This window comes from Furipterus horrens, unplaced genomic scaffold, assembly GCF_987537825.1.
Source record: "Furipterus horrens unplaced genomic scaffold, mFurHor1.1.pri manual_scaffold_1, whole genome shotgun sequence".
Classification (NCBI taxonomy): Eukaryota; Metazoa; Chordata; class Mammalia; order Chiroptera; family Furipteridae; genus Furipterus; species Furipterus horrens.
The window spans coordinates 119728544-119751204 of NW_028327171.1; the positions used below are offsets into that span (position 1 = coordinate 119728544).

Sequence of the window (22661 nt, forward strand, 5' to 3'; positions counted from 1 at the left end):
TTTAGAAAATTCAGGAGAAGGAAAGTCTATTGAAGTTACCATACTTTTGCTTACCGTATTCTTCTTTTTTGATGTCCAACTCTTTCTTTTATTTTTTTCTGTTTAGAGAATTTTATCACATTTCTTTTTTTAAATAAACTTTTTCTATTTTTTTAAAGATTTTGATGCTCAAACCACTGAACCACACCAGCCAGAGCAACCACCTTTCTTTTAAGGTAGGTCTGATAGAAACAAATACCCATAATTTTCATTAATCTAAGTATCTTGATTCTCCCTTCATTCCTGAAGTATATTTTCACTGCGTACAGGATACTGAGTTTATAGTTCTTTCTTTTTTCAGGCTTTGGAATGTATTGTGCCCTTTCCTTCTGGCTTTGTGGTTTCTGATTAGAAGCCTTCTATCATTCTAATTGTCTTTCCTCTGTAAGTAAGGTATCATTTTTTCCTCTGGCTGCTTTCAAGATTTTTTCTTTGTCTTGAATTTTCAGAATTTTAATTACAATACGCCTTGTCATAGGTATCTTTTAGTTTATTCTATGTCAGATTTGCTCACCTTTTAAATCTGCAAGTTTATGTCTCTTGTCAAATCTTAGGAGGTTTTTTGGACATTATTTCTTTTATGTGTGTGTGTGTGTGGGTGTCTTTCTGTGTTTACTTCTAGGTAATTTTTTTAAGTATATTTTATTGATTATGTTGTTAGAGTAGTTCCAATTTTTTTTCCCATTTGCTCCCCTCTGCCCAGTACCCCCTGCCCCGCTTAGTTCATGTCCATGGGTCATGCATATAAGCTTTTTGGCGTCATCCTTTCCTATATTATTCTTAACATCCCCCTGTCTCTTTTGTACCAACCGATTATGCTTCTTAGTCCCTGCACCATTTCCCCATTTCTCCCCCTCCCCACTCCCAGCTGGTAACTCTCCAAATGATCCCCATACCTATGATTCTGTACCTATTCTCGTTTCCTTAGTTGAATTTTGTTTTTATTTTTTAGATTCCGTTGTTGATAGGTGTGAGTTTGTTGTCATTTTAGTGTCATAGTTTTGATCTTCTTTTTCTTAAGTAAGTCCCTTTGACATTTCATATAATAATGGCTTGGTGATGATGAACTCCTTTAGCTTCACCTTGTCTGGGAAGCACTTCATCTATCCTCCCATTCCAAATGATAGCTTTACTGGATAGAGTAATCCTGGTTTCAGGTTGCCTTTCATCACATTGAATACTTCTTGCCAGTCCCTTCCTTCCTGCAAAGTGTCCTCTGAGAAATCAGCTGATAGTCCTATAGGCACCCCCCTGTAGGCAACTCTCTGCCTCTCTCTTGCTGCCCCCAGGACTCTGTCTTTATCTTTCACCTCTGGCATCTACATCATGATGCATCCTGGTGTGGTCCCCTCTGGGTTCAGCTCGCCCAGGACCCTCTGTGCTTCCTGGACCTGTAGGTCCATCTCCTTTGCAAAATTTGGGAAGTTTTCCTCATTTTTTTCAATTCTTGCTTCCTCATTCTGCACTGGTTGACTGTTTCTTTCTTCCTTATGTTCCAAATCGTTGCTCTGAACCCTGGTTTCCTTCCCTTTACCATTGGTTTTGTGTGGGTTTTCCTTTGTTTCACTTAGCATAGCCTTCACTTCTTCTCTTATGCATTTGCCATACTCAAGCATATCTGTCAATCCTGTGAGCATCTTTATCACCAGTGTTTTGAATTCTTCATCTGTTAGGTTGTCTGTCTCCTCATCTGTTAGACTGGCTATCTCCTTGTCACTTAGTTCTCCCAATGGAACCTTGATCCATTTCCCTTTTTGGGCCATACTTCTCTGTCTCCTCATTCTGACAGGCTTCTGCGTTTGTTTGCCTCCGCATCCCAGGTAGAGCTGTCACTCCTGTTATGTTGTAAGGGGCAGAGCCTTAGGGATTCATTAGCACAGGGCGACCTGTTTCACCACGTTGTGGCGTTGTATGTGGGGGAGGGGTCCGAGAGGGAACAGGCACCCCTCCCACTTCTGCACCAGACTGGCGCCTCTCTAGCTGCTGCCCTGGCCATCGTTCCCAGAGTGGGTGGGTCTGCAGACATTCTAGGACCAACGGGTCCCTTTAAACAAGTGGACTGTGCTGAGACCAGCAGTTTCTGCCTCCACCCCAACCCCCACTGGTCTGCACAGTCAGAAGCAATGAGGCTTGATTTTCCCTGGTTCTGGGACCGTGAGCTGGGAGGTCTGCTGAGGAGCTGGGAATGCTCCCCAGTTGTGCCTCCTAACTTTTTAAAATGTGTGACTGTGCTTTCCGCTGGCTTGCTGCTGCTGCCACCACACCGTGTCCTCTCCTCCCCGGCTCCGCCCCTCCTACCTGTCTGGAAGAGTATTTCTTCTTTATATCTTTGTTTGCTGGACTTCCATGTAGTTTGATTTTCTGGAACTTCTGGTTGTTTCTAGTTTTGAGGTAGTTGTATTCCTTCTTAGTTGTGGAGGGAGACGCAGCATGTCTGTCTACGCCTCCGTCTTGGCCAGAAGTTGGACATTATTTAAGTACTTTCTAAGGCCTGACTTCTTGCTTCTCTCCTTCTGGGACTTCAGTGGCAATAATGTTAGATATTTTATTATAATCCACAGTTCCCAAAGGCTCTGCTCATTTTTTTATAGTCTGTTTCTCTTTATTGAACTGGTAATTTTTATTTTCCTGCTTTCTGGGTCACTGATTCTTACTTTGTTTTCTCCATTCTGCCCAACCACCCATTTTCTTTTTTTTTCCTTTTTTTTATTGTTGTTCTATTACAGTTGTCCTATTTTTCCCTCTTTGCTCTCCCCAGCCCCACCCACTCACTTTTCATTTTGAATATTGTATTTTTAATTCTGAAATTTCTATTTGGTTTCTTTTAAGTTTTTAATTTAATTGCTAAAACTTTCTATTTCTTTGTGACTACTATTTCTTTCATTCATTTCAATTATGTTCATAGTTGCTTATTTAAGAAATTTTAACATAACTGCTTTAAATCTATGTCAAATAATTCCCCTTGTTATCTTGCTTTTGGTATATATCAGTTATCTTTTTCATTCAGTTGACATCTTCCTGGTTTTTGGTATGAAGAATAATAGGTTACTGAAAACTGAACATTTTTTAATTGGAATGAGGCTGGATTTTAGTTAAACCTTCTGCTTTACTGACTTTCTCTGACACTGCTTCAGCAGAGAAAGGGGGATACTGCCTTGTTACCGCCAGATGGGACAGAAGAGCAGGTTTCCCACTTGGCTTTCATTGACACACAAAGGTAGGGGCTCCTCATTATTGCTAAATGAAAGTGAAAGTCCAGTGTCCCCAGAGAGTGTGGTTTGATTGATCTTGACTGGGCTGGGCAGTAATTCTGTTGTTAATGTCAGCTGAAATGGGCTGAAATAAACTGGACAATGTTGCTGTACTTGGCAGGGCTTGCTCGTGTGATTCAGGGTCAGCTAATGTTAGGCTGCTGTAGGCTGCTCCAGCTAGTGTCTGGCTATGTCCCACTTCTCTCTTCCTCCTTCTTGTAACAGCAGGAAAGCCCAACAGTGGATGTCCATGGCAACTGCAGAGGCACAAGCAAGCCACTAGAAAGCAATTACAGTAGTCCCTCCTTATCCATGGCAGATATATGTTCCAAGGCCCCCAGCGGATGCCTGAAACAGCAGATAGTACCAAACCCTATATATACTATGTTTTTTTCTGTCATATCTGCCTATGATAAAGCTTAACTTATAAATAAGGCACAGTAAAAGATCAATAACAATAACTAATATAATAGGACAATTATAATTTAATATAAGTCATGTGAATGTGGTCTCTCACTATAAAAAAATACCCTATTTTACTGTACTCACTCTTCTTCCATTGCTCCTCCTTTTCCTTCTCTTCTACATCTCCTCCTCCTTCTTTCCTTCTCCTTCCTTTCTTCTTCCCCTTCTTCTTCTTCTTTTTCTCCTTCTTCCTCCACTCCTCCTCCTCCTTCTCCTTCTTGTGAAGACGTGAGATGATAAAATGCCAAATCTATGTCAGAATCTGTGTAACCATCCCCTACTTGCAGTAAATGTCTTGGTGTCACTTGTTTCAAGGATCCCTTGCTGAAGTCTTCCTTAGGCTCAATGCTTTCTGGTTCAACATGTTGCCATCAACTGGGACACGTTTTCTGTTCATGTCTTCCATCCACAAATTTAATGCCTTTTCCATCTTAACTAAGCACTTATCATGCCATAACTTTTGCTGTTTGTGGTATGACATCAAAACTAGCACAAATTTCTTTTGCCCTCTCCATAATTTCACAGATTTTTCCTTAGCAACCTCACCACATGATAGTTTTTCTTTCCTTATAAGTGAAGAACTTTTACCTTTTCACTTAAAGTAAGCACTTTAAGGTTTCTCTTGGCATATCCAAATTGCCAGCATCACTACTAAAGTGATTATATAATTGCTCAAATAGGAGCTCAGTAAAATTATAATTCTTAAGATTGTGTTTTGTAAATGCAGTTTATATCTAAATGCATTCCGTCATTGTTTTCTTTCCTCCCATTTTCAGACAGTGTTAAGTGTTGGATTCTTACCATTGCTATTTACCAAGTCCCCATAACATGAATGGCAGTAGGAGTTTCACATGAGCAATCCTGTCACCGGGAACATTTGGAACTCAAAGTCCATTTCTACAGACTAAGGGCTGAACTGACTCCAGTGATAGGATTAACATGTTTACCAAATAATTTCTCTTTAAGCTCTCTGATTGTTCTCACTGTGCTTAGGTGAAATCCAAGTCTCTCCCTATGGTCCCCATGGTCCTGCCTGGGCCAGGTCCCTCTACCTCATACTTCCTGTGCTCCGGCCCCCAGGTGCACCCAGCTCTCCCTGCTCTGCCCACAAAGGTCCTTCACTCATATTCAATGCCAGGTCTTAAGTGCTACATCCTTGGAGAAACTCTCACTGACTTTCCATTCAAAAGTCAATTCCTCCTGATTCTCTTTCTCATCCCACCTTTCAACTTGCCATTAATGTCACTTCAACATTCAATGACATCATTTTTTATATGATTTGTTGACTGCGCACATTCATCACACAGCTCTATTTTGTTCTTTTCTGTATCCAATGTTTTGGGGCAGAGATTGGAGGTGCTTAAGGTACTTGGAGGAGTAATTCTTTCTTGTTTAATGTACTAGTCAGATTATGCCTTGATGATAATGCTTAGCAAACAACCTCCAAATCTCAGTGCTCATGACAAACACTGATATCCACTCAGCTGCCAGGCTCAGATCTACTCCCTTCTCTCACATTCAGTGCTCACTGAAGGGACCAGGCAGAGGGAGTAATGGCTGCCTGAGTACGTTCTTCTTATGATGGATGGTACAAGAGCGTGAGAAGAACAGAAGCTTCTCATTACCTCCATCTAAAAATGGCACAGTCTCGGACTTCCAGCCAAGATGGAGGCCTAGACTGACACGCTCCATCTCCCTCCACAACTAAGAAGGACTACAACTACCACAAAACCAGAAGTAACCAGAAGTTCCAGAAAATAAAGCTACATGGAAGTCCAACGTATGAAGTTATAAACAAGTGGTGCTCGTCCAGACAGGTAGGAGGGGCGAAGCCGGGGAGGAGAGATCAAGCTATGCCAGCAGCAGCTGCAGCCATGGGCGGTGGGACAGCGGTAAGCACAGATGCCTGTATTTAAGGGGAGGTGAGAAGCACCTGGGAGCACCCCCAGCTGCAGACCAAACCCATCAGCTCATGACTCCAACGCCAGGGAAGGCAGACCCCCATTGCCTTGGACTATGAGGCCCAGAGGGTGTTGGGACAGAGGAGGAGGCTCCAGGTCTCTCAGCGGAGAGAGAACAGCAGGAATCCATCTTGGACCCCCACCCCCACACAAAGTGCCACAGTGTGGTGAGAAGGGTCACCTGGTAGTAACAAGTGCATGGGGCTCCGCCCCCTATAGCATAGGAGGTGTGACAGCCTCGCCCAGGAAGCAAAAAACTGCCAGGATGGCAGGAATAATGATAGAGATCCCAATCATGCAGCTGACCAGAAAGCAAATACATGAATTAATGGACAAACAGATAGATAACCTTTCTGAGGCTCAGTTCAGAGCTATAGTTATAAGACAGCTTACAGAAATAACAGCGGGACTTAATCAAGATGGGGAAGGAATGAAGGCTAGTCCTGCTGAAATGAACAAAAACACATATGAAACAACTGGTGAGGGAAGGAAAACCAGGGATCAAATCAACAAATTGGAACATAGGGAATGAACAAACAGTCAACCAGTGCAGAAAGAGGGAACAAAAAGTGAGGAAAATGAGGAGAAGCTCAGAAACCTCAGGGACAAATATAAGAGAGTGAACATCTGAATTATAGGGTTTCCAGAAGGTGAAGAACTAGAAATTGAAAAATTATGTGAAAAAATAATGAAACAGAACTTCCCAAACTTGGGGAAGGAAATAGACTTACAGGTCCAGGAAGCACAGAGAGTTCAAAAAAAATGACGCGGGGAGAACCACACCAAGACACATTATAATCAAAATGTCAAAAATTAGGGATAAAGAGAAAATCTTAAAAGCAGCAAGAGAGAAGAAGAGAATTATGTACAAAGGGGTCCCAATAAGACTATCAGCTGATTTCTCAAAAGAAACTCTGCAGGTAAGAAGGGACTGGCAAGAAATATTCAGAGTAATGAAAAGCAAAAACCTACAGCCACAATTATTCTGTCCAGCGAAGCTGTCATTCAGAACAGAAGGGCAGAGAAAGTGCTTCCAGGACAAAGTAAAACTGAAGGAGTTCATTAGATCCAAACCACTGTTATATGAGATGTTAAAGGGACTTGTTTAGAAGAAGGAGGATCAAAACTATGACCATTAAAATAAAAACTGTATCACAACAACCAACAACAGAAGCTAGGGAATTGAAACAGAAGCTAGGGAATTGAAACAAAGGCAAACTAGGTAGGCAACAAGAGTGGGAAAAGAATTATAGGTATGGGGAACATATTGGGGGGAGGTCAGCGGGAAGGGGGAAGGGGGGAAAGGGAGGGAGATGATGCAGGAATTAAGCATAGTAGGAGGGAGTGGAGTAGACAGGAAGATGTTGAGAAGAACTATATGCACAACAAATGGGCATGGACTGGGGGGGCAACTGAAGGGAGGGGGTTACTGGGTGGAGGGGAGCAGAGGGAAAAGAAATTGGGACAGCTGTAACTGCATAATCAATAAAACATATTTTTTAAAAATGGCACAGTCTCATATCTTCCCACATTCCTCTGGTCAAAGCAAATCATATGGCCTAAAGTCAGTGGGCGCGGAGCTTGGCCCCACCTACAGTAGAGCACAGCAAAGGGGAAAGAAAGAATGAATGGTGGACAAATAATTGAATGAAAGTGCTGGACTGTCCCACTCAGTGCAGGATGTTCAGTACCTGCAGAAGGTGGGTGCTAAATATCAATGGTACCACCAAGTCAGTGTGGAAACCGCAAATGCCCACAACATTTCCAAATACTCCCAAGGGGGCTAAATCACCCCACCCCACCCCACTGAGAACCCTTCTCAATGCCTCGGAGACACTCAATAGATATGTGGTGAATGAATCAACTTTGCCAAATTGCCCTCCAGTACAGTTTTAACAATTTATGCACTGTTTTAATGTGTAAATGTCTTTTTTAATGACTTTTTAAATCCTCACCTGAGGGTATATTTTTTTGTGAGGGGGAGAGAGAGACAGAGAGAGAGAGAGAGAGAGAACGAGCGCATCAACGTGAGAAACATTGATTGCCTCCCATACATGCCCCAACCAGGGACCAAACCCATAACCTCGTTATGTACCCTGACAGGAAATCAAACCCACAACTCCTTGGCGCATGAGATGACACTCCAACCAACTGAGCCACCTGCCAGGGCTGTAAATTTCTTTTAAGCACGAATAACCTGAGCAGGCAGTAAGGGAACCTCACTTAATTTTTCAATGTATGTTAGAATGATTTTTTTAAATATATACTGAAATTTCTTTTGGGAATTCTCTGTTTTTTGCACATTTTTCTATTAAAGATTTTACCTTTCTCTGTTTTTTAAAAATCTTGTATTTGTTTACTTTTAGAGAGAGGGGACAGGCGGGAGTAAGAGAGGTAGAGAAACATCAATTGGTTGCCTCTTGGACGTGCTCCAACCGGGGACTGAACCTACAGCCCAGGCATGTGCCCTGGCCAGGAATCAAACTAGTGAATCCTTCACTTTGTGGGATGGTGCCCAACCGAGCCACACCAGTAGGGCCTTTTATCTTTCTGTTATTCATTTCTAGTAACTTCTGTCACTTAAAAAATAACATTTTCTCATTTATATAAATATCTAAAATAATTTTTGAAATGCAGACATTGTTAATGTGATTTTATTTGTCAGAGGAACATGACATGTTTATTAACCCATTCAGTTCCCTGTCAAAAGCTATTTTGGTTGGTTCCAATTCTTTCTATTATAAATAGCATTGTGATGAAAGTTTTTGTAAGCCCTTATCCGGATTTAAGGTTATTTCTTTTGATGAGCTCTAGGGAGGTTTGGCAGGATTTTATGGTTTTATTAATACAAATACAATGTGTACACAAGCTGTCTATTCATTTTCTTTGCTGCACGGCCTGACATGAGGATTGGTGACATTCATGGCCAGCTGGGCTGCTCTGTTCATGATGGCTTTGTGGTTCTTTGAGGAGATGTTATGAACAATCTCAGCCCACAATGACATTTGTTGCATCTCAGCAACACTTCAAGCTCCTTGATGTTGCAGAACAGGAACTTCCAAAAGCCACTGGGCAGCATGAGCTCTATTTTCTTGTTGTTGCCATAATCAATGCTGGGCATCAAAATCTGGCTCTTGAATCTTCTACACACCCTATAGTCAATGCCTCTGGGTTTCCACCGGTTATGCTTAATTTTGGCATAACAGTCTGACTGGTGCCAGATGAACTTGTTAGTCCACTCTTTGATTGATCTTGGGTTTTATGAGAGGTCTGGGGTAAGTCACAGTGCCCAGTAGGAGATCTTTGCCACCTCCATAAGCAGCACCCAGGAAGAGAATGTCAGGTTTGGTTTTTAAAGCTCTTGATATATTTTGTCAAATCACTATCCAAAGAGATTAAACTAATTTCCATGCCCCTGCCTACCAGCTTGGCTGCACTTTTCCCAATGTGAATATTAGCACTGCAGATATTCTGGGCTAATTTAAGGGTAAAATTATAACTCCTTTAATAGTACAGAAGATTATGTAATGGATGGTGCACTTCTGCAAAGTTTCTTGAAGGGCAAAAAGGAATGTAAACAGACTGGTTGGGAAGTATGACCTGAAGTCTGAGAACAGAAGAAAGGGGTAAGAAAGTAAGAGTGAAAAGAGGGAAAAAAAAGAGATGGGTGATCCTGGCTGGTGTGGCTCAGTGGACTGAGTACTGGCCTGCCGACTGAAAGGCTATTGGTTCAATTCCCAGTCAGGACACATGTGTTGCAGGCCAGGTCCCCAGTTGGGGGTGTGGGAGAGGCAACCAATCAATGTTTCTCTCCCTCTCTTTCTCTCTCCCCCGTCTCTCTAAAAATAAATAAGTAAAATATTTTTTAAATAAAAGGAGATGGGCCCAGGCTGCATCTCATTTGTACCCACAGGATTTTAATTATAGAGATGGTGGAATGACAACATGGAAAGGCTAGTGTCGTTAAAAAGAAGTTTATTACTTACATTTCCCAGGAGGATGGGGCACATCATGCCATGCAGGGCCACATGGGAAAGCACCAGGTTTGGTCAGAAAGTAGAAGCAGGAGTGAGAGGAAGACAAAGCAGAGCCTTTATTGGGGTTTCCATAGCATAGGCAAGGCAAGACAGGGTAACTAGCTTAGGATTGGTCCGTTTGAATAATTCCTGTAGGTATTAGGTTATAGGAATGCTCTCTAGTTGCCTGGTACTTGGCCCTGGAATGATTTAGAACAGAAAAAAAAGTGGGTTGGTGTATGAGAGTTAGATAAAGAGATAGCATATGAAAGACATACTGCAGGCTGCGCCTTTTGCTATCTCTAAGAATTGTCTAGGCCTGAAAAACAGTCTCTCTCAGCCAGCAAGCTTTTTAAGGTATCAAAACATCAAAAATATAGAAAATAAAAAATGTGATTAATACAGGTTAGGAAGAGGGCATTAATAGTGTGAACTGCAGGTTCTGCACGGCCCAAAACATAACCCATACTGTATAGCAGGAAAGGACTGTGAGATGGAGGAAATCAATGAGTCAGCCTGGGGGCCTTCAGTGGGAATCTGGACCTTCTGGTCACCCCACAATCCACTTTCCCTATCCCCACTCCCCAGTATCCACCCAGTTTTCACTATCACACACAGTGCCTGGATTTGGGGCTGCATATGACCTTAACCATGGCACAGGGCAGGGTGTGGCAGGGGTGACACCTATTCACAAGGACAAAGGAAGAAAATTTCCCATGATCATGTAGCCATCAATGTTTAGTTTGTCCGGGGACATTTATTGAGGAGACACGGTTGAGGCTAATTTCTCCCTCTTCCTTCCCTGGAATTAGCCCTTTCAGATCCATCCCCAGAAGCACTGTTCCTGAGGAGGGCTAAGCAGGCTGACTTAATAGCCTGGCCCCCTATCAGGGGTGGTCTGTTTGGATGACTTCACAGGGACCAGGCAGAGTGGTAGAAAGGAAGGAGAACAAGGGAAGGGAAAGGTGGGCAGGGCTGAGTAGGCACCTTGGCCCTTTCCAGTGCCACCCTGTGTCCATTCTCCTGCCAGCCCTCGGGTTCACCCCTCAGAGTCCTCCCCTCCTAAGGCACACCTCCCGGGCACTCAGCACACCCTGTCTCACCTGCTGCCTGCCCAGCTCTACTGGTCATCCCACCTCACACCCCAGCCAGCAGTCCTCACCATGCTGGGCCCTCCAGTAGGTGCTCCAGCCTATACGTGATGATGACGGTAGCATGGAATGACATGCCATCATCTGTCTCAACAGAGGCACAACATGGGAGGTCAGTGGAGAAAAGGTAACAGAAAGACACAGTAAGCATACTCAACAGTCCACTCAAGGGAGTGTGGAAGTGCATGGAGGTATTTTGGTTATTTCAATGACTGGGAGTTGAGTGCTAGGGGATGGGGTACTAAAGTAGTATGTATGGGACAGTACAGCTGAGTGAAGAACTGTCCCACCTAAGGTATGGGTAGTTTCCCACCTCTACATGTAAAAACACAAAGAAGGAATAGAGGGAGGGAAGGGGAGAAGAAGGAAGAATGAAAGAAGGAAAAAGGAGGGAAAAAAATGGTAAGGACAAACACATGTGGCACTAGCCAGTAACCTGGGTATGAGGAAGGCCAGCTGCTAGTCTGATCATTAGTCATGTCGCTGCTACCACTAAAGGGTGCAACCTCACCCTTCTTTATAGATGTGAAACCTGAGGCCCAGAGAGGAGGATTTCCCCCCAGGCACCTGACCAGAGGTTTACAGGTTTCTGGACACTTTGACCAGGATGCCATATCAACTCCTGTGACCACCTGCCCAGTTTCCAGAGTTACCCTCAGGCCTGGGGCGGCAGAGGAACATCAGAATGAGATATTGACCTGCAGGGTCAGACCATACAATCACTGGAAGTTAATGGAAGTCACTGGAAGTCACTGTTAACTAAGAGTTACTGAAGCTCAGAAGGGTAAAAACAAAAGCAGTTTCAGTCTAGACTGCAGTGAAGATCTGGGGTTAAGCTTTGTCTGTCCCCATTCAGAGTTGACTTCTACGGTCTGATGAAGGACCAAGGAAAAGGTGCCTGTCATCCTTTGTGAATATCCAGGAACTCTTTCAGCACCTAGGCCTACCATGCCAAGGCAGGTACAGACCAGCATTTTCCTCAGAAAATCATTTCAGATTGAACCAATCATGGGGACTATACTGGCTTCCTAGGACTGCCATTACAAGTTACTAACCCCGGAAAGGCCAAAAACAGAAACCGGAGTACAGGGGAGAAGGTGGAGCAAAGAAAGACAATGTCAACTGTGACATCCTCGAGAGTTTCTCACCTGAGACAGGTATGAGCTTGGGGACAGGAGACCTTTGATATCAGATTTTGAACACCTGGAAAATGCTTCCATTTGCTAATATCTGAGGAGCTCTCCCCAAGATTGCATCCAGGGGGCCTTCCTCGTGCCCAGGTTGACTGGCTAGTGCGACATGTATTTGTCCTTACTTTTCCTTTTCCTCCTTTTTCCTTCTTTCTCTTGGCATAAGACCTGGGTTCCAAGAATTCAGGTCTGGTTTTAGCAAGCTCCCATAGTAACTGCTGGCACCAGTGACTGCCTATATCCTTCAAAGATATCCTTAACTGCAGACAGGAATTTAGTAACTTCTCAGTTCTCAGAACCAATCCTCACTCCTAATCAACTCCCCCATCTGACCATCTGCAGGGAGTCCCACCAACTCCCTGCTCCCCTTCAAAAAGTCTGCCTTACTATTGTTCGGGGCTGATGCCATCTTAGTCTCAGCCCACCTGTAAGCAGCTGGCCAAATAAACCTTTTAAACTCATGGCCTGTTCTCCTGTTTTTTCTCCTCTCACTCTCGCCAGACCAAACACTTTCATCCTCTCCTTCCTTCTCTCCTTCCCTCCCTTCCTCCTTTGTGTTTTGACATGTAGAGATGGGATACTACCCACACCTCAGGTGGGACAGTTCTTCACTCAGGTAGACTGTGCCACGCATACCACTTTGGTTTTGGTACCCAGTGATTTAGAAATGAGCCCATGAAAAGGAGTCCTGCGAAAGAATAAAATTGCTCTCTGCTTGCACTCTCCTGACAATCCAACCTGTTCATGAAAACAGTTGAAGAAAACATTTAAGAGAAAGAGCTGACCCAGCTACCGAGTCATAGAAGGCTAGCCCTGAGGGGTGAGGGTTGAATTGAGCTGAGAAGAGGAGCAAAGGAGACAAAGGCAGGCAAGGGAGGCAAGTGCCTCCCAGAGGAAGCAGGATGACCCCTCACTGTACAATCCCTCCCATGCCACTCTACCCTCCAAAGTTATCTCCACTTTTCCCTGCACGTCCACCTGGGCACCAGCCAAACTCGGCCCTCACTGGTTCCAGGACACCTGTTGCCATTATCCCTCAGAGCAACTCTTCTTGGACTGTTCCTGGAGCCTTCCTCTCCCTGCTTCCTCTGCAATCCCCTCTCCACCCTTACTAGAGTAGTATTTGCAAGGGATAAACATCCACAGTCTTGTTTAAAATCCTCACATCTCCTTTCATTTACAATAAACCTCAAGTTTTAAACCTTGACAAGCAGAGCCCCGGAGCTCCAGCCTGCCCGCTGGCTTCTCTGCTCTCACTCACTGAGCTCCAGCCACACTGGGAACGGTTCCTGCTTTCCAGCCCTGAGGACACTGCATGTGTTGCCGCCCTGCCTACCTGCACGTGGGCTTCCTGGACTTCGCATGCCGCTCCTTCCAGCCTTCAGTTCTCAGCTCAAATTTCACTTCCACCACTGTCAACTAATGTGTCTCTTCCCCACGGGGCTCTTACATATCTCCGTAGCAGCAGTCCCCCCCTCAAACGCCCCTTATCCAGCTCTTCCGACAGTCTGGAAGGATCCTAAAGGGAAGCAGCACACGGGGCACACAGTACGGGCTCACGAAACGAGTGAAAAAAGGAAAGAGAATTAAAGACTGGTTAGCAACCTTTCAAGGTCACGGGTATAGTTTTGGAGTTTATTTTTTAAAACATCCTCCTACCCCTCTCCAAATTGGCTGGCTGCAAATTAAGCGTGAACACGTTACCGCCAGTCATTCCAGACAAAGAGCAAGTAGGAGAGCGAGGCGAAGCGGCCCCTACCGGCAGGGTCCCCCGAGCTCGCCCCGCCCTGCCCGGGCTCCGCCACGCCCCTAGCCCCGCCCCCGTGCTGCGCTCTTCTGCCGCCTCCACTTCCGCTTTGGCGGAGTGACCGCGTGGAACTCTCCGGGCAGGACGTTTCCGGCATGGCAGTCTCTGCAGGCCCAGCCAAGCCGCTCTTGTCTCTGAACCCGCAGGAGGAGGCTAAGTTTCACAAAGAGGTGGCTCAGGTTCGCCGGCGCGCAACCAACGTGAGTGGCGTTCTCGGACGGAACGCAGGCGGCGGCGGCAGGCGGGCTCTGGGGGGTCCCGTGCAGTTCCGTCCGCGCGCCTCGCCCTCACGCTTTTGCTGCCTCCAGGGTCTCCCAGGGCGGCCCCCAGCCTCACGAGCTTGGAGCCCAGGCTCCCCCGAAATAAGGTTTATGCTGAGGGGCTCTGCAGGGTTAAGGGTCCTGTGACGGATTAGGGTGCTCCTGTGGAGCTAAGGCACTGCACGCAAGATTAAAAGACAGCCTGTTTTTCGGAATGGTTTTCTCATTCTGCAAAGTAACCCTCGACGGTAGCTGTCACGCTTCCCCGTTGCCCCCGAACTCTGGAGGTGTGTGTGTCCGGTTAGTGATTTGGGGATTCTTAAAAGACATTATCTGCCAAGTTTATCTGATGAATAGGGGCCCCTGACATCAAAGTTGTATTTGCCTTAGTTTTTAACATGAAATACACATTTGGAAAACTTAGAAGTTCTTGTTAAGACAAGAGCATGATGATGGAGGCGGTGAAAGGTTTGTCAGCATTGTGAAGTTTAACAGCTGTCTGGAAATTGTTGCATTGGGTGGGGGTGAATAAACGGTGATCGCCATACAGAATTGAAGGGTATATTTATGTGGAGTTCTCTGGCCATATGATTTAAAATAATGTTTTAGAGATTTACTTGCTTAGCCATTGATTCAGCGTGTAGTCATTGAGCACTAACACTGTGCTAGGGCTGAGAAGACAGTCTGCTTGACCAGAGGGACATTAAACAGCTAATCCGTTAGTTACTGACCTGGTAAGTGGAAATATGGGGTAGGTTCTTCATCTCTTGTTTTAGACTAAGAGCTAGAGTTTTGGAAGTTTTGTTGCAATGTGATTTTTTTTTTTAATTGAAAAGGTATTTTCCTGTTTTTTATGTCTTCAGCAACAGAAGCAAGACAAAGAAAAACTTACTCCTGGAGTAATTTATGTGGGCCACCTACCTCCAGCACTTTATGAAACCCAGATCCGAGCATATTTCTCCCAGTTTGGCACTGTTACCAGATTCAGACTGTCCAGAAGCAAAAAAGTAAGATTTTCATATTGAAGTAGGTTATTTGCTTTATTTTTCAAAAGTACATCCTTCACAGTTCAGAGAGCATGTTCACATGTTACTACTTATCACACGTCATACCTGAAAGGAGGACATGGGTGAGGTTTAGAACCTGAAACAACCACAAACAAAATTAGTATTAATGTAAATGTTTTGCTGTTAAAGTGGCTGCCCCAAATCCTCAAATTAAATTGACAGTTTTTAGTAAGTGAATCGTATTTGTCCTGTAGCTAGCTACTAAGTCAGCTATACATGAATTTTAAGTTTCAGAAGCAGGTTCATACATCTTGTATTAACTAGCCTCTGGTGTATACATCCCTGTAATAGCAAAGGTAGGTATAGTGAACAGTTAAGAATAGGCTTGCTGGAGCGAGACTACCTATCTTCAAGGCCTGGCCTCTGTAGGTTACTAGTTGTATGACTTTGGACAAATAGTATGACTTCTCCATGCTTCAGTTTTCTGATTTGTAAAATGTGAATAAGACAGCACCAACTTCCTAGGAATGTCTAATCAAAGATTAAACAAGGGAATGAATGTAAGGTTCTCTCTCTCTTTTTTTTTAAGATTTTATTTATTTTTAGAGAGAGGGAAAGGAAAAAGGAAGAGAGACATCATTTGATTGCCTCTCACCTGGCCCGCAACCCAGGGCAACCCTGGGATGTGTTGTGACTCAGGATCAACCCATGACTTTTTGGATCGCAAGCCTGTGCTAAGTCCACAGAGCCATACCAGCGAGGGCTGAATGTAAGGTTCTTAGAACAATGCCTGATACACACAGTAAACACTGTGTGTGTGTGTGTGTGTGTGTGTGTATGTATTATGTCATCCCTACCTCTTAATTAAAAAAGGTTTGTGTCATTTGTTTCAGTAATAGAGGAATCATTCACTTTATTTTCTTACTTCATGCATACTTTCATTGGTTTTAACCATAGAAACCTCTTATTGTTGGAATCTGTTTTTCTTGAGGCAATTTTTCCACATTTTTTCACTTGAGTTATAACAGATCAAAGTTAAAGTTTATATTTGGCTTGGTACATGAGGGGATAGGGTATGCATCCATCATCTGCTTGGTGTCCTAAAATCGCAGGTATTAAGTTTTGTCAAAGCAACATCTCAACATTAAAGAGGATTTTTAAAAAGATTTTATTTATTTATTTTTAGAGAGATGGGAAGTAGGGGAGAAGGAAGGAGAGAAACATCAATCCATTGCCTCTCATACACACCCCAACCAGGGACCAAACCTGAAACTCAGGCATGTGCCCTGACTGGGAATCAAACCAGCAACCCTTGGCTTTGTGGGATGACACCCAACAACTGAGCCACAGTGGTCAGGCTAAAGGGCACTTTAAATTTCAAATACCCTGGTATTTATCTCATCCTAACCAAAATAACACATTTTCTGTGTATTCTTTTTTTCATTTGCCTATTTGTAATGATCACAAACATCCTGACGTCTACTAGAGAATAGTTTAGTGACTTTTTTAGGTATCCGCCATTTCCTTTTATCAGATGTCAACTTGATCTCATACTTGCTTCATATATTTGTTGTTTCAGAAATGGATTGTAGATAAACTTGAGGTGCCTTTTGTACCCTTCCTCAGTCATCTGCAACTTTTCCCCATGTCCAGGAAATTACTGTTCGTGAACTCAGTGTTTTTCATTGCTGTATATATTTTTGAAATTTTTGCTGTGTATCAGTATAGATGCTGTAGTAGTATTCTATCATTCTGCAACTTAATTTATTCATTCAACAATTTGTTTTGAGCTCTAACTCTAGTACATTCACTGTCATTGCTCTGTTCCGTTGCTTGAACATACTCAAGTCTATCTACCTTTTTGTTGAACATTAGGTTTTATAATATTTTACCCTTATAGGTGAAGCTGTTGGGAATGTTCTTTGCACGGGTGTAGACAACTTTCTCTAGAATAGTATTTTTCAGACTTTGACCCCATAATAAGAAACAAGTTTTAGTGCAGAAGTCAGCACACATACACATGTATATAAACATAACTGAAATAAGTCAAATGAGACAGTGCTCTTCAGTTATTTAAAAATACCTTTTTGACTACTAAATTGATTTTGTTGAGTGTCATTATGTGTTTATTAGCCATTGGATTTCTCATGTGAATTGCCTATTCGTATTGTTTGCCCTTTTAATTGACTTTTTCTAAAATCTTTTTTCTGCCTTTTGTGGGATATCTGATAAAGGTCTTTTTATATACTGTAATATAATCATTGTTTCCCCAAGTTCTGTATTTTGAAAATTTTCAAGTCTACAGAGAAGTAGAAAGAATAATAATACAATGAACATCCCTACCCTCTCCTGGATTTACCCATTATTAACATCCTGACATATGAGCTTTATGTCTCCACAGCTATAAAAATATACACACTTTTTTGTTTCACTGAAGCATTTGAAGAAAGTAGCAGTCAATACTTTTAACACTAAATACTTCATCATAAATCTACTAGGAATCAGGACATTCTTCAGAACCGCAGTATAATAGTCTAGCATGTACTTTCCATCTTCACATGTTCCCCAGTCGTCCCAGGAATACCTTCAGGCTTTTTTGGATCTTTTCTTTTCTCATTATAATTTTCACATTGTGTGAGTTGAAGTTGGCATTAAAGGTGCCATAATGTTATTTGCTAATGAGGCTAGTGTACATTATTTAAATTAATAGCATTTTAGTAGTTTAATAATGTACTAGAGTTTATTTGTAGTGTTGTGAATTTAATTGCAGACTGGAAATAGCAAAGGCTATGCTTTCGTGGAGTTCGAATCTGAAGATGTTGCCAAGATAGTTGCTGAAACAATGAACAACTACCTTTTTGGTGAAAGACTCTTGAAGTGTAAGTGCTCTTACCTTAGGGTTGCCTGGTTGCCTACTACTGATAGGTAGTTGTGGTGTGAAGGACAGATTTCTTAGGTACTTGGATTTCTGAGATTAAGTGCATTTTTCAGACAGGTTCTAATTAGAATTTTTAAATCTTCCAGAGTGAGACTTTTTATTTTGAGATGAAATTGGGACAAGTAACTTTAGGGAGTACATAGGAAGAGCAACTAACCCACCTTAATCGGATGTGGAAGGCTTCTCTGAGGAAGTATCATTTAGATTGAAATCGGAACATTAAATAGGAGTGAGCTAGGTTTGGGGGAAGAGAATAAAGATTGAGATCCTGGCTGAGGGGACAGCAAATGACAGAACTAGAGGTGACTAACAGTATTTGCCTATGAGGGAATGTGGCGAGAATAGCAAGAGATAAGAGAAAAGAAATAGAAGAGCTAGGGGGAGGTCAGGTCATTGAAATCTGTAAATCTGAAAGTTTAGTATACATATCCTGAGGACAGTGGGAAAACCCTGTGGGTTCTAGATAGAATAACATTAAGGAATCACATTTCAGAGCCAGTCTGAATGACAGGCTGCAGCTGTTCTGCAAGAGAATCCTTAAGGAGCAGAGGAATGACCACACTAGATTAGAAGTTCACCCTACAGAAAGTAGAACCTACTTGATATTCCAGAGCACACCTGTCTGTATCCCAGTGCCCTTCAAAGGCAGATTTAAGTTTCTGGGTGTTCATGGTGGAGTGTGGCTTCCAAGGTACTTAAGTCGCGCACATCAGATCAAGTAGCTAATGAAGCTGCCCAAGTAGCATCTCTTTATCTCGGTTCCTGTTGCTGTCATAGAGAACCCCAGTAGCCTTGTTGAAGTCATGGGTTCATTCACACATGAAAAACATGGCTCTTGCCAGGAGAAAATGGGCTGAGTAGGTGAACTGAAAGGTGTTAGAGGACTACACATGCAGGATCAACACTATGCTGTACCTCCTTCCCACCTGGTTGCAAACTTTTTTCTTTTGTTTACCTACAGGTCATTTTATGCCACCTGAGAAAGTACATGAGGAACTTTTCAGAGAGTGGTATATTCCATTTAAGAAGCCGTCCTATCCAGCAGTGAAACGGTATAATCAGAACCGGACACTTCTTCAAAAGCTGCGGATGGAAGAACGATTTAAAAAGAAAGAAAAATTACTCAGGAAGAGATTAGCTAAGAAAGGAATTGATTATAATTTTCCTTCATTGGTAAATATTCCTTCATGAAATATATTTTGTGGCTTTTCTTGGGGGTGGTCTTTGTACCTCACTAGTTGTAACATTACTGATTATGGTTTTGTGTATAAAGTAGCCCAGTGCATACCACATACTAGGTTTGACTAAATGTTTAAAACGTTGCATTTTAGGTTCTTCCTGAAATTGTGTCAGAGCAGATCCAATTATCTCCATTGTGTAGAAGAGGAAATTCCAGAAAGGGATTAGCTGATTTGCAAATTTTCATTATGTTTTTAAATTATTGAAGTTAAACCACTAACCAAAACCATAATGCTCAGATTGCTATTAAAAGTGTCATTACCAGAATTAAATGATGTTTGGTATTATATGTTATCAGTAAACATCAAGACTAAATTGACCATTCCTTTTATGCCATTCTAGTTAAAATTTTGTTTCATGTTCTTTTAAATTGGAAATATTCTTAAAATGCATATCAGATTTCACCAGTATCTGTGAATTAAATGAGGAATTGAACTATAGCAAGCCTACTTACATGAAAATAAGTGTACATATTTTCCTACAGCTCTTGTGTCGTTGCTTGTTGAATCTGCCCTTCACCTTTGAGAGTAAAGAGAGCTCTGTGTCTTTTACTACAAAACGAAAACGCAGCTCATTAGGGTTAGCAAGTATAGGTGAAGATCATATTTCTTATCTTAACTAAATCTTGAGGTTGCTTTGGATCTTTCATGGACCCTTTCTCAGCCCATTTGTTGGTAAGAGGTGGCATCTATTCCTAGGGTGACTGATTAGAAGACTGAGTTACACTCTTTTGGCCCCAGTTCTGGGCTGTTAAGTCTTTACCTAAATCCCAAACACACTTTTTACCAGTATGTGTTTAAAAAGCATGATGTCCCAGCCTATGGGCCAGGTACTTTCATGAAGCATTTAGGAGCTCGTACACTGCAGGAGGATTCTACAGGCCAGCTCCAAGCTTCAGCCCAACTTCAGCTCTACAGCTTCTGCCCATTCCTCAGTTAGGGCCTTCTGCCAGTTTTTGCCCTTTACTTAAGATCATTCACTGTATTTACGGCCTTTGCTTTCTAAGTTGAAATATTCGGTCGTTTAGGAAGAATCTTCTGATAATACGTATAAGGATCTAATGCTAAATTAAAAATATAAAATTGATGTGTGACTGCCAGTTTATAACTTCTATATGTTTACTTAAGATTTTACACAAAAAGGAAAAAAGCAACTCTTCAAACCCTGATCCTCAGAAATCCACAAATAGCCAGGTAAAATTTTTCTTTATGTTATGTGCCAGGTAGAGAAATGTGAGTGGAAAAGTATATTCAAACTACTGTAATTAATAAATATGGAAATTGATGAAGTTTCTTAAAATTTATTGAAGGTTTTACATAAGAAGAAGAAAAAAAAGGTTTCAGTCACACCTAACACTCCTGAGAAGACTGTGAATAGCCAGGTAAAATTGTCTTCAATACTTTGGGAAAAGCAGTTTCTGCTACTGTTACTTTGTTAACATTTCAAATTTAATTTTGTGACTAGCAGATATAGTGAGCTTGTTAGCAAAAGTTATTGTGAATTTATTATCACAGTTTTTACCTCTTAAAGCAAAATGACTCATCAGAAAAGAGAAAGGAAGCCACTATTTTTATAATGTAAGATTAGAGTTTTCTACCTCATACCCTATATTACAATTACTTAAGAATTTTTATAACGATTTTGTTAAGTACCTAAGCTCTTTATTGTATGCAGTTTTATCACTGAAAGATGGAATTTATCACTGAAAGATGGAAACAGGCCATAAGTAACACAGCACAACTTGTAAAAATAGAGGGGAGATGTTTGTGGGGGAAGGGGATAAAGTCATTCCTCGTATTTTCCCACATTTATATATTATAACTTTTTACTTATTCAATCCAGGACCCCACACCAGTTTGTACACCAACATTTTTAGAAAAACGAAAATCTGAAGTAGCTGAAATGAATGATGATGAAGATAATGAAATAATTTTCAAACAGCTCTTATCTGGCAAAAAAGAAGAAACACAAGAGACTAAAACACCTGCACATTCAAGGAAAAAAAGACGAAGAAAAAGCAACCAATGATTCTGAATATATTATGTATAATATTTTTGGAAAATGTGATTTTCTTATGGGGGCTGAATTTTGTTTTGTTTTATTTTTTTGTATTTAAGTAAAGAAAGTAGAATGCGCTGTTGACAAGATCAGGAAAAGCACTGTTGGTTAATTTCAATAAGGAAAGGAATTAGTAATTGTGGCTTGCCTGCCCTAGCTGAAATACAGGAATGCCCACACCATCTTATAGTAGCCAGGCTCACAGTGCCTCTGTCCCTGTCTCTTCTAGCTTTTGGTTTTGGTTTTAGTTTTTAGTTTGGCTTTTTTGTTTGTTGTTTATTTTGTTTTGTTTTTGTTTTTTTGCAGATTTTGTAGCTGTCTTTAGTGACTGCCTGGATATAAGGGTCACCATTAACTGCAAATTTAAGTACTGAATTGCAGTGTTTGTTGTTACCATCAAATAAAGAAAATAAAACCTTGCTTGATTGACTACATGGTTCTCTGTGTTAAGCTATGCACATTTAACCCATAAGAATACCTTAGACTTCAACATCAGGTGGTTGAAACTGGAAGTTAAATTTTGGAGAGTGAGAAGGCAATTCAGATATTAATACAGATTCTTTTATATATATAATCATTTACTGATGTTAAATTAGTTTTCGGTAGGCTAGCATGGATCACCGCCTACCACTTTGCATCAGTATCATCAATGTGGTGTTCTATTTCGTGGTTCAAACAGACCAGCGAATAAACATTTTCTTTGTATGCAAGTGGGACTTGGGTATCTTAAGGTAAAAATAGGTTTTCACCTCAAATATTTTTAAGTTTCTGATGCTCTGGAAATGTGCTTTTGTATTAGCTAATCCAGAGTCATTAAAAACTGCCATCAAACATTTCTTCACCTAATGTTTGTTAAATCTTTAATGTGATAGTGGCTAAGTTGGCTGCATTTGTACTAGAAGAGTTTAGTTATGATAGAGCATATATGGTACTCTCATTGCTTAGTGCTGCTGGATGCACTACAAATGGCAGTGATGTAGTTTTAGTGTGATATACTTTGTGTGCCACATGTATTATGGTACCATGTAGTGTATATATTTTTATTACCAGTGTATATGCAGCGTGTCAAAAGAAGAGAAAATGAACTTAAGCTCACAGTAGACTGGATTATTTTATCAATTCTAATGAGAAAGCATTTTGTCTTATTTTGCAGTGATACTTGTGCTCAAAGAATGCTTGTTGACATTACCAGACTAAGCACTCATAACAATATTTCCAACTTACACAAAAGCAACAGCCAGAGAATTAAATATTTTAAATGGAATGGCACATTTTTTGA

At 41.8% G+C, this 22661-nt stretch overlaps 1 protein-coding gene and 1 long non-coding RNA gene across 3 annotated transcripts; one reads left to right on the forward strand and one right to left on the reverse strand.

Annotated features, from left to right (window-relative positions):
- Window positions 1–3290: 3290 nt before the first annotated feature.
- Window positions 3291–13841, reverse strand: LOC150021831 (uncharacterized). Its single transcript, XR_016511358.1, has 3 exons — window positions 13410–13841; window positions 3840–3972; window positions 3291–3547 (listed from the first exon to the last, which is right to left on the reverse strand). It is a non-coding gene; the product is annotated as an uncharacterized LOC150021831 (long non-coding RNA).
- Window positions 13842–13920: 79 nt separating this feature from the next.
- Window positions 13921–21802, forward strand: NIFK (nucleolar protein interacting with the FHA domain of MKI67). Of its 2 annotated transcripts, XM_090279140.1 has the most exons (8): window positions 13921–14080; window positions 15004–15147; window positions 17918–18026; window positions 19047–19258; window positions 20452–20517; window positions 20634–20705; window positions 21167–21367; window positions 21689–21802. In XM_090279140.1, the coding sequence occupies exons 1-7, from the start codon at window positions 13976–13978 to the stop codon at window positions 21350–21352; spliced, it is 894 nt and encodes a 297-aa protein (XP_090135266.1). In that variant the 5' UTR covers window positions 13921–13975; the 3' UTR covers window positions 21353–21367; window positions 21689–21802. The 2 variants fall into 2 exon arrangements, with proteins under 2 accessions (XP_090135266.1, XP_090135264.1); XM_090279138.1 differs by having other exon boundaries at window positions 21167–21802.
- Window positions 21803–22661: the final 859 nt, after the last annotated feature.